At 48.1% G+C, this 17,218-nt stretch overlaps 1 protein-coding gene across 2 annotated transcripts in view; it reads left to right on the forward strand.

Annotated features, from left to right (window-relative positions):
- The window catches only part of GPT2 (glutamic--pyruvic transaminase 2), a 33,883-nt gene extending 19,342 nt beyond the window's left edge, over window positions 1-14,541 (forward strand). For both annotated transcript variants that reach the window (XM_075536335.1, XM_075536336.1), the window contains exons 7-12: window positions 210-289; window positions 3,811-3,947; window positions 8,003-8,177; window positions 9,628-9,783; window positions 11,323-11,435; window positions 12,354-14,541. In XM_075536335.1, coding sequence (XP_075392450.1) covers window positions 210-289; window positions 3,811-3,947; window positions 8,003-8,177; window positions 9,628-9,783; window positions 11,323-11,435; window positions 12,354-12,444 — 752 coding nt within the window. In that variant the 3' untranslated portion in view covers window positions 12,445-14,541. The remainder of the gene's footprint in view (window positions 1-209; window positions 290-3,810; window positions 3,948-8,002; window positions 8,178-9,627; window positions 9,784-11,322; window positions 11,436-12,353) is intronic.
- The last annotated feature ends 2,677 nt before the right edge of the window (window positions 14,542-17,218 follow it).

Raw genomic sequence — 17,218 nt, forward strand, 5'->3', positions numbered from 1 at the left:
CAGCTTAAGTGAGCTGATGAGATGGAGCCCACCCTTCAGGGACCCTGGAGTCGAGTACATTATAATACACAGTAGTAACTAGGGTGGATGGTCTCTTAGGGCCTTGAGGGAACAAATGATATCTGAGTAATTTGGGGTGGGATTCTGACCTGGGGACCAGGTTAAATGGGATTGTGGTCTAAATATTGGTTTTGTTGGGGACATTTTAGGTCAGGTGCAAAGCAGAAAGTGCATAGAAGACGTGATTCACTTTGCTTGGGAAGAGAAGCTCTTTCTCCTGGCTGATGAGGTAAGAGTGGCCACAGCACTGCCCTCAGAGAAGGGGGGTAGGTTTTCTCTCTCAAGGGAAGGGGGCTCAGGCCTGCATTTTTTTCTGCATCCAGAAAGAACTTTCTAAATGTTGGATAAGAGACTATAGCCAACAGACAGGCTATTTAGTATTGGGATAAGAGACTATGGCTTAAACTATCCCTATTTTGGTTTGGATTTACACATTTCAGAATCTTAACCCAAATCACTTTGAATGTAAAAAGAAACCCCAGGGACTCAACCTACATCTTTGACATTTTCTCTCATTCCAGTCCTTTGCATTGGTTTCGCACCCACAGTCTACTCTCCTCCCAGCCTAGAAAGAGTCAAGTGTTGGGATCCCGGCAAAGTCACAGAGTTGAGCCTCATTGGTATAGCTTAGGTCACACAACCACTGCTGAAACAATCCCTGTAGCTGGTCGGATGCAGCATGCACACTGGCCAGGCCTAGAGCAAGGAGCTCCAGGTTTCGTTGGGGACAAACCTAGGATTAGAAAGCCAAAAGGAGAGCATGTGGAGCAGACCTTAAACGGCATGTGGTAAAGAATTCAAGCCTCAAGCTGCAATTTTGAAAAGTTCTTTGGCCAAAATATTGAACTATACAGGAATCTTCAAAAGAAGATAGAATACACAGTCACTGTACCAAAAAGAAGTGTCGACACCCAGCCATTTCAAGTGGTAGCATATGAGCAAGAACTAATGGTACCGAAAGAAGAAGCCCAAGCTGCCCTAAAGCATTAGCCAAAAACAAGGCTCCAGAAATCAATGGAACACTCATCAAAATGTTTCAACAAGCTGATGAAGCTCTGGAAGCACTCACTCGTCTGTGCCAGGAAATTTGGAAGGCAGCTACTTGGCCAACTGACTGGAAGAGATCCAGATTTGTATCCATTCCAAAGAAAGGTGGCCCAACAGAATGTTCAAATTAAAGAACAATCTCATTGATATCACATGGCAGTGAAATAATGCTGAAGGTGGTAGCAATGTACGGCATCAGCAGTACACTGACAGGGAATTGCTAGAGGTTTAGGCTAGATTCAGAAAAAGATGTGAAATAAGGGATATCGTTCCTGACATCTCAGATGGATCTTGGCTGAAAGCAGAGGATACCAGAAAGATGTAGACTTGTGTTGGTTTTTTTTTTACTTGCACATTATGGACGATATAGATCAGAATAAACTATGGAGAGCCTTGAGAAGAATGGAAATTTCGGAATACATCATTGTGCTCATTCAAAACCTGTACACGAATTAAGAGACAGTTGTGAAAACAGAACAAAGGAATATTACATGATTTTAAATCAGAAAAGATGTGTGTGTGCCAGGGTTGTATCCTCTCACCATATTTATGCAACCTGTATGCCGAGGAGATAATTAGAGAAGCTGGATTACGTGAAGAAAAACATGGAATCAGGATTGGAGGAAGGCTTAATAACAACCAACTATATACTGATGACACAACCTTGCTTGCTGAAAGTGAGGAGGACTTGAAGCACTTGCTGATGGAGACCCAGGATTGCAGCCTCCAGTGTGGGTTACAACTCAATGTAAAGTACCCAAATCCTCACAACTGGACCAGTAGATAACATCATGATAAATGGGGAAACGGTTGAAGCTTTCAAGGATTTTGTCTTGCTTGGATTCACAATCAGTGCTCCTGGAAGCAGCAGTCAAGAGAGCAAATAATGCCTTGCATTGGGTCTGTCTAGTACACAAGACTTTTTTAAAGTTGAAAAGCAAGGAGGTTACTTTGAGGACTGAGGTGCACCTGACCCAAGCAATGGTGTTGTCAGTCGCCTCATACACATGTGATAGGTGAACTTTGAGGAAAACCAAAGAAGAATCGATGCGTTTGAGTTACGGTGCTGGTGAAGAATACTGAAAGTGCCATGAGCTGCCAAAAGTGCAAACATCTGTTTTGGAAGAAGTATAGCCAGGATGGTTCTTAGAGGCAAAGATGTACTTTGGACATGTTGTCAGGAGAGAACAGCCCCTGGAAAGGACGTCAACAAGATGGACTGGTAGACCCAGTGATGTGCAACAATGGGTCCAAACATAACAATTATGAAGATGATGCAGGACTGGGTGTTGTTTCATTATATTTTATATAGGGTCCTTATGAATCAGAACCAACTAGACAGCATCTAACAACAACAGCATAGCAAAGAGTGTGATCTCTGCTGTGTCCTCCCCCATCTCCAGATGGAGAAGAAGGGAGAAGTTTATCTGAGGGAAAACGCAGGGCTCTTTTCCAGGCAGGGAGGCTGGGGGCTGGGCCAGTGGACAGCGGTCACTCGCCCTCCACCGGCAGCAGTTATGGCCATTTAATGCTCCCAGAACTGCCACTCCACTTGATTCCCGCCACAGCCTGTGGGGAGATCTGTTAAGATCTGCCCTTTTCACTGATGAGAAGACAATCAATCCCCAAGGTTAATGAGCCCCAGATGGAGAGCCAAGGCCTGCCCATGCTTTTCCTTTACAAACAACAACAACAAACAAACTGAGGGTCAGTCAAATCTTGTGTTCATCTCAGTTTTCTTACTGCTTGACTATCTGGCTCACTAGCTTCATTTCTTCCTTAGCATCCAACCCCCAACACCGGCACCCCTCCCTCCCCACATGAAAAGCTTATCCACCAAATAGTTCCCATAATTAGTAGCAGATGGGCTTTGAATTGTTACTTCTAAAGACAAGAAAGGGCAGCAGAGTGAACCCTGAGTTTCCCAGGACCTCCCCTTCTCTTTGGGTCTGGGAAGCTGAGGAGGCGGCGGAAGAGAAGCAGGAGCGTGCTGGCTGGCCTTCTCACTGACCTGCATCCCCCAGGAAGCCTGGGTTCCCCTGCTCTTCAACTTAGGAGTGGGAAGTTCATCTCAACAGGCAAAGTCTGCGGTGAGGGTGAGGGTGAGGGTGAGGGTGAGGCCCCGGCCCTAGAGGAGAAGACTGGTAATGGGTACCGCTCTGCATGTTTAGAACCTTGGGCATGCGGGACCATCCATGGAGTGCGGGCAGGAAATTAAAGTCTCCATGATGGAACTCAAAGGAAATACAACAGGGCTGTGAGGACCGCAGGGTGAGCTACTATGACAGGCAGGTCAGGAGATGGGGAAATGGCTGCAAACTATGAATGTTAGTTAGAAGTAAGCATTTGCTTTAGGAAGAAAGTTTGGGAAGATGGGAATCCTTGATAATGTACCGGTCTCACTAGTAGAAAGGAAGTTTGGAAATTGGGAGGGGATGAATATAGGATGAAACAAGTAAGCTCCTGGAGCTGTCTTAAGTTGAGCATTTAGCCTAAGACTGCCCCTCTGTGTTGTAGGAGATTCCTTTAGGCATATTTTAGCCTCTCGGTGGAAGTGGCATTAGCAGTTGGGTGGTCTGGGCCCCTTGTGCGCCCCCTCTGCTGGGGCCACCTGGACAGGTCTGGTGCCCTTGACTGCACTCCCCAGGCAGCAGCCTCTTAGAAAGAACTTGAGGTGACCTGACTGGCATGTCCTCCCTGCAGGTGTATCAAGACAACGTGTACTCTCCAGACTGCAGATTCCACTCCTTCAAGAAGGTGCTTTACGAGATGGGGCCCGAGTATTCCAGCAACGTGGAGCTGGCCTCCTTCCACTCCACCTCCAAGGGCTACATGGGCGAGTATGTTGGCCACCCTCCTCCCTCTCATGGCCCTTTTCTGTCCCGATGCCGCTGTCTCCTTATGGCTGCTCCTTTGTCTGCCCTCTCGAGCCTCTTGGGCAGAAGAGAAGGCCACCTTGCTTCTGCTGATTGAAGGAGTGGGAGAGGACCGGCTCAACCTCCCCAAGGGGGTGGCTGCATGTGTGAGAACATCCCTTGCCGGGGTCCAGGTAAAATAAGGCCGTTCTCAGAAGAAATCAGGCTACGGATGGGTGAAAAACATGAAGCCACTTGCAGCGTTGGTGGGAAATGGCTTCAATGTCCGCCCTGTCACGTGAGGTGATGATTACCTGGTGTTTGGTAGCCAGGAAGGGCAGCTTGCGGACAAACAAGTGCCCCCAGGCCAATGGGCCAAACTGTGCAAAACCACCTTGGTACATACAGCAGCCAACGAGTCGACCTCAACCGTGTCCTCATTTATCTGGCAAATATTTATTAACCACCTGCTCTCAGTACTTAGCACTGAGGCTACAGCACTGAACAAAATCATACCATCCCTGCCTTTTGGGAGCTTACCGTAAATATGCTCGTGTATAATTTGAGGTTTTTCAGCACATTTTCAAAGGGGTTTTGTGGTAAAATTAGGTGCCTTGGCTGATATTCAGGTCTGCTTAGACTCGAGTATATGCGGTATGTTCTAGTGTGGAGAGAAGCGCAGACAAGTCAGTAAAATTATGTGTCAGATGGAGGAAAAGAATCAGGGAGGGTGGGGTCTTGGGCTCAAATAATGCACCCTGAGCAGCATTAGTGGGGAGCTCAGGCTGGATGGAGAGGTGGAGAGGAGAATCACCGTGCAAAGTGGCCGATTCGGGCAGCCTTTCACAGTCTTTTGAGAGGGAGACAAACCACGCGCTGGGGCGGAAGGGAGAACAAGAGTGTGATTAGTACAGGTTCCTAGGAAGGCAGAGTGGACCTTCTCCATCAAGATCAAGAGATGTTTATCAAGAGACAGGACTGAGGAATAGGGGTCTTCTGGAGCTCTGGCTGTGAGATCGGCCCTGTGGTTCCCTGCTTGGAGGGTCATGTCCACATTCCAGCTGGGAGTATTGTTTATTGTCCTTCAGATGGCGATAAAATAATTTTCACTTCTACCAGGAAATAGCAACAGTTTGTAGTTCAGCCTGAATCATTTTTTAAAAAATCATTTCATTGGGGGCTCATACAACTCTTATCACAATCCATACATGCATCCATTGTGTCAAGCACATTTGTACATTTGTTGCCATCATCATTCTCTCAAAACATTTGCTTTCTGCTTGAGTCCTTGGTATCAGCTTCTCGTTTTTTCCCCTCCCTCCCCTCTCCCTCTCCCTCATGAACCCTTGATAATGCTTAAATTATTATTATTTTGTCATATCTTACACTGTCCAATGTCTCCCTTCACCTACTTTTCTGTTGTCCGTCCCCCAGAGAGGGGGCTATCTGTAGATCCTTGTAATTAGTTCCCCCTTTCCACCCCACCCTCCTGGTATCGCCACTCTCAGCACTGGGATCATCTGTCCTGGATTCCCCAGCATGAATTCTAACAGAATCACAAGACTGAAACAAAGGGGCATAAAGTACAGGTAGCCCTGGAGAGAGGAAGGGGCCCAGTGTAGTGGTACCAAGGGAGCTGAGCAGGCGGGGAGAACATTGCAGGGAGAGGGAAGGCACCTGTCAAAGCCCTGTGGTGGAAGCATGCCTGGCAGGTCTGAGGAGCAGCCGGGTGGCCTCCATGACTAGACAGGAATGAGGCAGAAAGTGACAGAAGTTGGAACCAAAGACATCCTACGAGGCCAGACGACCTGGGCCACTTAGGTTATTTTTCACCTTTGCCCAGAAAGAGTGGGAGCCAGTGGAGAGTTCTGAGTGAGGGGGGGACCTTGGCTGGCTTTTAGTAGACCCCTCGGGTTGCTGTGGTGAGTGGGGGGGGGGAGGCGCAGAAGCAGTGACTCAAGTCTAGAAGCAACGTATTGTGTACTCTGGGTGAGACAGGAACACTGTGGACCGGAGCGGAAATGGTGAGGTGTTGGTGGAGCTGACGGGTGTTGCCATCACCTGAGATGGGAAAGGCTGTGGGCCCACCAGGTTTGGGAAGATGACCAGAGTCTGGCCTTGGCCACATTTGCTTACAGATGCTCATTCGGTGTCCAGCAGTTATGGGCATGTGATCCTGTAAGTCAGCTGGAGGTTTAGATTTGGGAGATGTCAGCTTGGAGCTGGGGGTTAGAACCCTACCCGGGAGGAGGGAATGTCCATAGAGGCAGGCTCTCCACTGGTCAGAGGACTCAGCAGAGGGCACAGAAGGAAAGGCTAGAATGTATTTCCCAACATCCTGGGGTTCTCCTAGTAGAGTCCCGGTGGCATGTCGGGGAAGCATTGACCTGCTAACTGCAAGGTCGGTGATTTCAAACCACTGGCCACTCCTTGAAAGAAAGATGCCCTGTCTGCTCCCCCAGATTTGCCATCTCAGAAACCCTACATAGGTTTCTTAAGAGGAGGAAGCCACTCAAGGGCTCTAGATATGCCAAGGTCACAGAGGGGGTTCTCATTTGTGAAGCTGGAAGCCACTGCGATTGGATGGAATACGTAGTTGCCAACTCTTCTTGGCTTTACTTGATGTGGGCTGGGGTGCATTTGTGCTGGTCATCATGGTCTCCCCTAGGAGCAGGGCTGGCTTCTTTCTGGACTTTCATGTGCTTCACACCTCTTTTCTTAAACAAATTTATTCTCTACTAACTCCCCTTTCAGACCCAAGCTTGCTTCTCATATCCCCTTCCAACCTCTCCACCATGTGCTTTATTATCTGATCGCCCCTCCCCTAGAACAGCGGTTCTCAACCTGTGGGTTGCGACCCTATCACAGAGGTTGCCCAATTCATAACAGTAGCAAAATTATAGTTATGAAGTAGCAATGAAAATAATTTTCTGGTTGGGGGGGCACCACAAAATGAGGGACTGTATTAAAGGGTCACAGCATTAGGAGTTGAGAACCACTGCCCTAGAGGTTAGCATCCAGAGTTAGCCCTGTGGCCTCTTGAGCCTGAATGGCTTGGGTTTGGGCTGCACGGACCAGTTTGATATGGAGGATTAAGCAGGGAGTTCTCTCATAACTTTGGTTATGGCAAACCCTGCCAAGATTCCACAATTTGTCTTCCCACCTGGAAGTCCAGTCCAGGGTTCCACTGGGCCTCTCCCTTCACCGATCAGTTAGCAGGAAGTCAGAGGATGAGCAGGAGCTCCAGAAAGAGTGGCTATGGACTTGATTTAGTTCAAGCAATAGATTCTTGCTTCTCTCTGCCTGGCCTCAGGATTCTTTTGGGCAATCAGGAACAAATGCAGCTTGAACTGCCTTACACAAACTCACCCCACACCAACTCATAGCAGCCCGATAAAGTGATTTTCCGAGGCTGTAAATCTTAACGGAGCAGACAGCCTCATCCTTCTCCCGGGGACTGGCTAGTGGGTTTAAGCTGCTGCCCTTGTGGTTATTAGCTCAATACCTATTGGACCCACAGTGCCACACAGCCCAGGGCTTGAAGATGCCAATGGAGCCTTGCCTATGCTTTTGGCTTGGCCTCTCGGCTCAGCTTTCCTTCTGGTTAGCTTTGGTTCCAGGCAGCAACAGTCCTCGGGCTGGAACCTATGCACAGGGATGCAGGGCACTCATTGACTAAGCCTCATTTGTGTGCGCCCATCTTTGGAATCATTAAGGTTCAGGATCAGCTGCTATAACGGACCCAAAATACCATTTTCAAGCAAAGTGGAGGTCTGCCTCCCTCTGGTAACTATACAAAGGAGAGCACGGCCAGGGCCAGCTCTCTCCGTGAGGTCATTCCTGAACTGGGCAATGGGTGCAAACGGAGAAAAGAAAGGAGAGTGCGTGCTGTTTCCTAATAAGGACATGCTACAGCGTTTCTGCCTATCACTTCTGCTCGCTTGGCCGCCCTGGCCACTGCTGAAGTGGATAGAGAGGGTTACAGAAGGCTCTGGCTGACTGAATTCATTCTATAATGCTCTCTCGCTCGTTACCCACAGGTGTGGCTACAGAGGCGGCTACATGGAGGTGATCAACCTGCACCCTGAAATCAAGGGCCAGCTGGTGAAGCTGCTCTCAGTGCGACTGTGCCCCCCAGTGTCCGGGCAGGCTGCCATGGACATTGTTGTGAACCCCCCCGTGCCGGGAGAGGAGTCCTTCGAGCAGTTCAGCAGGGTGAGTCTACGATGGCCTGTCTGCATTCATGGCTGTAGCCAGGGCTTCAAGGGGACCACACAGAGGTGTGGCCTCCAGGCGGTGCTCATGGTACTTGGTACCTGAATCACCTCAAAAAGAAAACAAACTCACTGCCGTCAAGTCGATGCGGACTCAGTGAACCGACAGGACAGAGTAGAACTGCCCCTTTGGATTTCCCAGACTAGCTCTTTATGTGAGTAGAATGCCTCATCTTTCTCCCACAGAGTGGCTGGTGGCTTTGAACTGCTATCCTCATGGTTAGCAGCCCTGTGTGTAACTCTGTATGCCACCAGGGCTCCTTAAAGGCAAGGTTAAGGCCAAAGATGCAGCTGTGTGTGCTGTGCTGTGAGGTGAGAAGACCAACTTTATTTCCTCACCTATGAGCACTGTTGCTGGCTAGGCACCTAGAGGGAAGGGCAGCTAACACTCTAGGGCAGCGGTTCTCAACCTGCCTAATGCTGTGACCCTTTAGCACAGGTCCTCATGTTGTGGTGAGCCCCCAACCAGAACACTATTTTCATTGCTTCTTCACAACTGTTAGGAATCAGATGACCCCTGTGAAAGGGTCGTTCGACCCCCAAAGGGGTTGTGACCCACAGGTTGAGAACCGTTGCTCTAGAGGGTTGGGGGTAGTCCTGTTACTAAACTGAAAAGATGGGGAGGTGAGTGGTGGGTGCAGCCCTGCCTCTGGCCAAGCCAGGAGTTCTGGAAGCTCACTGCAGAGCTTCTCCATCTATCCCAAATGGCAAAACCTTTAAACAAGCAAACAAAACAGGAATGCGTTGGTCATATAACCATAGAAACAGCTCCCAGCTGCTGCAGGTTCACATCTTTCCCAACCATACCTGCAAGGTAGAGGTCAGGGAAAAAGAGGAAGCTCCTCTGTGAGATGGGTCAACATGGTGGCTGCAACACTGGGCTCCAACCTAACAGTTGTTGTACTTAGAGCCACCAGGAGTCGGAACCAACACCATGGTGCCGACCAACAGCCGCCGCCACCTGCAAACGTCCCGGACTGACTCTTCTCTAGCCTTGGGCAGGTCCACAGCTGAACCTTCACTGATTCTGTTAGCTCTTGCCTGGGCCATGTGCCCTTGGACACCACATGGACTGAGAGTGGGGGGAGATCTCCCAAAAGGGACCCTACACACGCCATACAGACTGACAGTCCCTACAAATGAAGAGGTAAAGTATTCTACAAATTCCAGGACCAAGTGCATTCACCTGGACACATTTCCTGCAGGACACACATCTGCTGCCCTCCCTGGTTTGCTGTACACACACACACACACACACACACACACACACACACACACACACTTCTCCTACCTGTCCAGGTATCCTAGTTGTTAAAAGGGGGCAATCTCCAGTAGCTGTTGCCACTCTGTTTTCCAGAGATCCTAACCCTATGCTTTCTCTGCCTCCTCAGGAGAAGGAGTCTGTCCTGGGTAATCTGGCCAAAAAGGCTAAGCTGACAGAGGACCTGTTTAACCAAGTCCCGGGAATTCACTGCAATCCCTTGCAGGGAGCCATGTATGCATTTCCTCGGATCTTCATCCCAGCCAAAGCCATCGAGGCAGCTCAGGTCTGGAACCTCGGAACTGGGGCAGCCCACTCTTTACAGGCTCACTTGGGATACAGGGCTGGGGGGCTGGTACTTGCTTTAGGGTACAGAGGTGCTAGCTACAAAGTCTCTGACTGTTGTGGGTCTTGTGAAGAGACCAGCTTCCAGGCGCAGTTACCCGTGGTGGTCAGACAAAGGCAGGCAGGGCCCGGATAAGTGAGTGGCTGGGCTCTGTTAACAGGGCTTCTCCAAAGGGAACCCCAGGTGGTGCTGCGATACAGCCAAAGCCAGCTCCTCCCCAGTCTCCGGGCCCTGGAACAGTTCTCACACTTGAATGTGTATGTCAGTCACCTGGGACTTCTTTAAATGCTGTAGTTCAATCCGATTTCTGCACTTCTGACAAGTCCGTGCCACAGACCTCAAAGATTTTCAGGAGGAAGGCCAAGTGTGGTTGTCCTCATAGCATCCCCCAGCCCCTCGAATACCTTGTAATAATTAAAATGCTAGGCTCCACCCTACCCCAGGCCTCCTGAATGAGAGCCTCAGGATTTGTATTTAATGGGTTCACCACCACCAGTTGCTGTCATGCTAACTTTGACACCTGGTGGTGACTGTGTGTGTCAGTAGAACTCTCCATACGGTTTTCAGTGGCTGATTTTGGGGGACGATCACCAGGCCTTTCTTCAGAGGCACTCTAAGTGGACTCCAACCTCCAACCTGTCCAGTTAGTAGCCAAGCTGGTTAATTAGTTGCAGTTGTTAAGAAACCATTGTGTGAGCAGCATTGTATACCAGGACCCCAGAGGAGCTGGGTGGTGGTTCAGCATGAAAGCGCCAACTGGGTGCAAATGTCAGAGTGTTACGTGGTTCGGCAGAGAAAGGCCATGACCAATGCTTGCTGGCCTTCGATGGGGAGCAAAGGAAATAGCCTGCTGCTCCCAGATGAACAGCAAGAGGGCCACAACACAGGGCAGCCGCACTTGTAGGTGTAGATTCTTTGTCCTCACAATTCTACTTTACAACTCTGGGTAGACCAGAACATGTACCCGGGTACAGACAAGAGCTGGAAACACAGGGAATCCAGAACAGATAAACCCCTCAGGGCCAATAATGAGAGTAGCGATACCAGGAGGGGAAGGGGAAGGTGGGGGAGAAAGGGAGCACCGATCACAATGCTCTATATATAATCCCCTCTCAGGGGGGTGGACAATAGAAAAGTAGGTGAAGGAAGACATTGGTCAGTGTAAAACATGAAAAAATAATAATTTATAAATTACCAAGGGTTCATGAAGGAAGGAGGGTGGTGAAGGGAGGGGAAAAATGAGCTGATACCAAGGGCTCAAGTAGAAAATGTTTTGAAAATGATGATGGCAACATATTTACAAATGTGCTTGATATAATTGATACATGAAAAATAAAAGAAGGGGGATAACGGAGGAGAATTCGACAGGGCAAAGACCACCTGGGGTTCAAATCCTATGTGACTTGCAGTTTGTAATGGTGTGTGTGTGCACTGCAAAGGCGGGGATGGATAATCCTAATTCTGTCCTGCCATCTGCAGACCCATACAATGGCCCCAGACATGTTCTACTGCATGAAGCTACTTGAGGAAACTGGCATCTGCGTGGTGCCTGGCAGTGGCTTCGGGCAGAGAAAAGACACTTACCACTTCAGGTACGATGATGTCCCTCTCTGCTCCTGGGCATGGGAGGGGAGGCAGCCCTCATGCTGGACTCCTCGACCTTGATCACAAGGCTGGCTTCTGAGATTGAGCTGTGTGGAGCCCCATATTGAACTAAGCTCAGGAGACCCTCTGTCCAGAGAGTGAGAAAACCTGTGGATGGACCCCAAGGTTGGCTCCCTTAATCGGGTTCTCTTACCCAACACTGCCCCTACACGTCACATCATGATGCGAAATGTGCTCGGTAGCATGTCCTCTACTTTACTTTGCTGTCCCTTTTAAACTCCGTAATAGCGGCACACAGAGTACAGGTGCCCAGAGCAGTGCCCAGTTGTAGCAGGTGCTCCACAGAGCCTGGAATGCACTGGCTCCTCGCCCAAGTGGGCCCCCGAACCTAAAGAACCACTGCATCGAACACATAGTTGGATCCGATGCATTACTACCGCACGGTTCACAGGGCTTCTTTCATGTAAAGTCTCCTTGGCCCGAAACAGGCCCCTGCATTGTTTGGAATGCCCATTTCAAGGGCTGGGCAAGCCGGCAGGCACTCAGGGGTTTCCCTGCTGCAGCCATTTCTATTCTGAACAGCATCTTCTTTCCGCGCGTCACTCTCAAATGTCTTCTGAAACAGATGCTAAGAAAAGACATGTCATAACTTAGCAGCCAGAGGCCAAGGTCATGGACAGTGCTTCCCAAACAAAGAAACTAGTTGGTTGGCCCGTGCAGCATTAGTGGTGCCCTGTACTCATTCACAAAATGCCACAGGTTGGATCTATCACAGCAAACAACACGATTTGTCCCTCCTCACCAAGCTTCAAACGCCTCCTTGTCCTCTCTCTAAGAGGAAAGAAACTACTGAGCTCCTCCAGAGCATCCTGTGTCCAGCCTGACACTTTTCTCTCCCCTGACAGAATGACCATCTTGCCTCCAGTGGAGAAGCTGAAGACGGTTTTGCAGAAGGTGAAAGACTTTCATATAAAGTTTCTGGAGAAGTATGCCTGAGTAACACCCAAGGCGGCTGAGGGAGACCTCACTCTCAGGCCACCTTCTATTAGCCACCTGGGCCAAACTGAACCCACCTCCCCCCAGCGACTCTGCCTCAGGCCTCACCGGACACCTCTTTCTTTGTGCCTTGTGGTTGGGGGCACTTCTCTTCTGAGCAAATGTGAACTTGTGATGTCTTGGCGGCCCTGCTTTATGATGGAACCAAAATAGAAAGAGTCTCAGCTGATGGCCAAGGTTCTTGCAATCTGTTGCTTCCAGGAAGTTCATTTAGGGTTTCAACAACCAGTAAGAGGAAGATGTGTCAGATCTGGAGAAGAAAGAGGTGCAGGGAAAATGTATGAATTAATCACAGTTAGGTTGGACACTCATCAATATCACCCAGGAAATAAATTCCTTAGCTGTGGGGAAATCAGCAAGTCGAGCCTGGATGTCCACTGGGCTCAGACTGGGTCCAGCATTCTAGGCTAGAGGCAGGACAAGAACAGCAAGAGCAGTGGCATATGGGGGTTGGACAGGATGGAGCAGGCACTGAGGACTTCCGCCAAGGTGGGAGGGTCCTGCAGGAGATGAGTGGCTATGAGCCAGGCTCCACGTTGAACCTTGTCTTCCCTTTGGAGCTGTACAGGAAGTGGGTGAGGGCCCTGAACACTCGGAGGGCTTTGGGTCTAGAAGTCGCTGGGACATGCTTAGGCTGAGATCCCATCCGAGCAGTTGGCCTGGGCACATCAGCCACTGCTGGCAGCAGCAGGAACAATGAAAGCCTGACTAGTGTCTGTCAAATTGTTTCAGTCTGACTTAGTTCATTTCTTACCTCTTAATTGGTTAAAATACCTGGTAGTCCAGCTGCTGTAGAGTTTTGTTCTAGAAGTGCTTCGCCTCCACTTTTCCAGCTGTCTGTCCTCCCAAATGCTGAGTACTACATACTGTATTGTCCTATCAGTCTGGCCAAGCTTGCAGCTTCCCTGGCAGTGGCCAACCTGGTGAGAGTCGGACCCAGATACCAGGAGAGTGTCTACAGGCAGCAACAGGTTTAGTCCCATCTCCTTTGTGGAGAGCTCTCCCACCGACCCATTTGCCTTCCCAGGGAGCAGTTCGTGAGCCCGAGGAGAGTGTTAGCTGAGGACTCTGGGGACCCAGCAAGTCCCCAAATGGAACTGAAGAAGCTGGAGAAAGAATCTGAAGAGAGACTTGGAAGCAGCTTTGACACTAGAATTTCCACACTAGGTCCATGCAACAGAAAACGTCATATTCTGATCACTTATGGCAATGCTGCAGTCCCTCTGCAGAAAGTAGAAACAGTCTCAACGCGAGGGAGTGTTCTGGAACTTTCTTTTCCTTCAAACACTGAAAATGATACCTTCGTGCTGGATCCATCGTACGCAGAGTGCAGTGTGCCCAGGTCGCAGGACGTCTGGCTCCGGGCTTCGGAAGAGGGGCAGTGGCCGCTCAGCATACTCTCTGTGAAGGAAGGTGACATGGTAGAGGCTAGTATATTTTTATATTTTTGTAACAATTTTTCACGGGGAGAGGAGGGATTAGTATTTGTAGTCTTAACACGGTCAATAATTTTTTTATAAATCTCTGAATTCAGATGATAAATAACCCCTAAGCACTTTGCAATGTTTACATGATTTTTTAAAGAGATGCTGTATACATTTGACTCGCTTGAAAACAAACAAGAGGTCAGCTTGTCCAGGAGGCTGACTTGGAACACTGCTCTCAGTAGATTTGGTTTCTACACAGATTCCATTCTGGTGCCTTTCCTGATTGGGCACCACAAGAGAGAGCCAGCTGTCCTGTGGGGCCATGCTTTGAATCCACACCTGTGATGTTTCCCATCATTCATCCAGGTCTGAGCATGGGTGATCCTGAGAAGCCATAAGCTTGGACTATACCTTGGGCTTTACTGCCTTGCCCCTGGGGGTCAAGCCAGATGGTTTCTGTTCTGATGCTGTGTGGCATTTGCATGAAGAGCGGACACAGGCCTGCCTGTGCTTGTTTTCCAATCTGGATTCTGACAGGCATCTCTTGACAATGGTACCTAATGATAGCGCTACAGGAAATTACTAAACAATAAAATACATGTTTAAAATAGTAGCTGTGTTTAACTTTCTGTGTAGTTTGTCTAATAGGCCTCATAATTGTACATGTTCACTCATCCTTTGGTCTTAGCAACAAAAATCAGCTTTTCTCTCTATTCAGTTCTGACTCATGGTGACCCCGAGTGGGTCTGAGTCATACTGTGCTCCAAGTTTTCAGGGGGTCACCAGGTCTTTCTTCTGAGGTGCCTTTGAGCAGACTTGAACCTCCAGTCTTTGCATTAATAACCAGGCATGTTAACCATTTGCACTGTTGTTAGGTGCCAACAAGTCAGCTCCAGCCCACAGTGGTTGTCTTGGTCCATGTGTCCTTCCCTGAACCAATCTTTGTGACCCATAATAACAGACTGCTTCAGCTCTCCAGCCCCATTTTAGCCATTAACATTGGTGAGAAGAAGAGGAAGTTGTAGGCGATGCTCCCCAACAAGACGCATTTACTACCAATGGCACTGTAGAGGAGGGATGAAGAAATGAGTGGTGTGTATGAGATGGGTTGAGGATATTTGCCGGTTGATAACCAAGGTAACTGGAGCCCCTCTCTCTTTCCTTCATGTACACACCTGGGAACATACAACCTCTTTCAGCTGTGGAGTAAAGGGGTAATTCTATGAAATAGATGTAAACCCTGGACAGATACTACAAAATAAAGATGGGGGAAATAGTTACTCTAAATTATTTCCAGTAGAGAGTTTGTTGTAACCACACCAAAAAAGCAACACACAAATGTTTAATAAGGACCTGGAACTTGTAGGGAATAGAGAACCAAAAGACATGGTCACTGCCATCAAGAAGCCTACAGATTTGTCTTGGAAGCCATGCACTGGAATGGCTTTCTGACAGTTTCAATGCTCACAGATCTAGCCACTCTGAGCTTAAAAGAAATATGTGTGAGGAACAATTTGGGGAACCGTGATGATTCAACAGAACAGTGAACATAATATCACAAAGTTGTAAATGTGAAGATTGTTGAAATGGGACAGTAGACCATGCTGTTTGCATTGTTTTCAATACCATCTCGGGGAACTTAGCTGCCTTCCCTGACCTCACAGAGTCCCTCTGTTCTCATGTGTAAAGTAGAGCAGATAATACCCATTCATAAGGTAATAGAATAATTGTGAGAAGTAAATAGGGGGAGAGGTAGCATGTGTGTAACTTAGCAGAGTTCAAGCGAAGAATATACCCTAGTATGCCAGGTACAATGAGAAAATGAAGTCAGAGGAAGTAAGGACCCCTTCCCGACACTTCTGACACATCTGAGCACATTCTTAGTCTGTCAGTCAAAATACACCGGTCAGTTTGGGGTTTTGTCCGTGATTCCTTTTTTCCCTCTTCTCCTTTTAGCTGTGTTTCTGAAATTAAAAATGCATTTGTTCTAGTTTGCAAAAAGCAGGTTTTTTCTTTTTAAATTGGCTTCTATGTTTCCGTCTTATCTGTGGCCTGTTGTTAAGGAGAAAGCATACCGACCTCACGAAGACTGCTGTGGTTGACGTTAAAAATACATAGGCTTGCTTTGAAACCATGATAACCCAGACCGTGTGGTGCTGCTGACAGGATAGAGCTCAGAAAGAGACGTACATTATGTTTTTGGCATAAAAAAATGTGTACATGTGTATGCTGTTTTGCTACGCTCGTAGTGACAAAATGTTTTGGACATCACTGACCCATGGCCCTGCGGGGAACAGCACCAGAGACAGTGTGGGAATTGCACCCAATCTGATTCCACCACACCGAGGCAAAGCACTGGGGGAGTGCAGCGGAACAAACAGCAAGGGAATGGAGCAGCAAGGTCCCCAGGGAATGCTGAAGGTGACTTTGGGGCCAGGGCGTGGTGCCGCAACAGACTGGTCTGGAAAACACTCCTAAAGGCCAACAAATGACCCTTGAACTAAAAAATTTTTTTTAAATGTTTGGGACAAATAGACCAAAGCAATGCAATGGGGAAAGAAAAGTTTCTGTAGCAAGCTGTATTACAAGTAGATATCCATATGGGGTGGAACTTCAACTCCTACCTCACACAGATACAAGATTTTAAATGGATCACCGTTCTAAAACATAAGGGCTAAAACTAGTAAGCTTCTAGAATAAAAGATAAGAGAATATATATCTTTGTAAATTTGAGGTAGGACAAAAGTAACAAAAGAAGAAAATTCATTAGATTTTATTTTAAATTTTTACCAAAAGAACTTCTGGTTTTCAAAAGATACCAGTAAGCCAATGAAAAACAAGCCACAGGCATGGAGAAAACATTTTCAGAACATAGATCTGATGAAGGATTTACATCAAGAATATCCTAAAGAACAATAACTCAATAAAAAATGGGAGAACGAGTGAGAAAATTCATAAAAGAAGATACATACATGATTAATAATACATGGAAAGGTGCTTGATATCATTAGCTATCAAAGGAATGCAACATAATACTACATCTACTTCCCCCCACCCCAGAACTATGAAACTCACTACAAAGGCCATTGAATCGACTCCGAGTCATAGTAACCCTATCTGATAGAATAGAATTGCCTCTTTGGGCTTCTTTTTGAGACTTTAAATCTTTACAGGGCACACAGCATCATCTTTCTTTTATGGAGTGGCTAGTGGGCTTGAACCACTGACCTTGTCATTGGCAGGTCAATATGTAGCCCACTAGGCTAAAAGTGCTCCTAGAAAGGCTA

Source organism: Tenrec ecaudatus, chromosome 18 (assembly GCF_050624435.1).
Source record: "Tenrec ecaudatus isolate mTenEca1 chromosome 18, mTenEca1.hap1, whole genome shotgun sequence".
Lineage (NCBI taxonomy): Eukaryota > Metazoa > Chordata > Mammalia > Afrosoricida > Tenrecidae > Tenrec > Tenrec ecaudatus.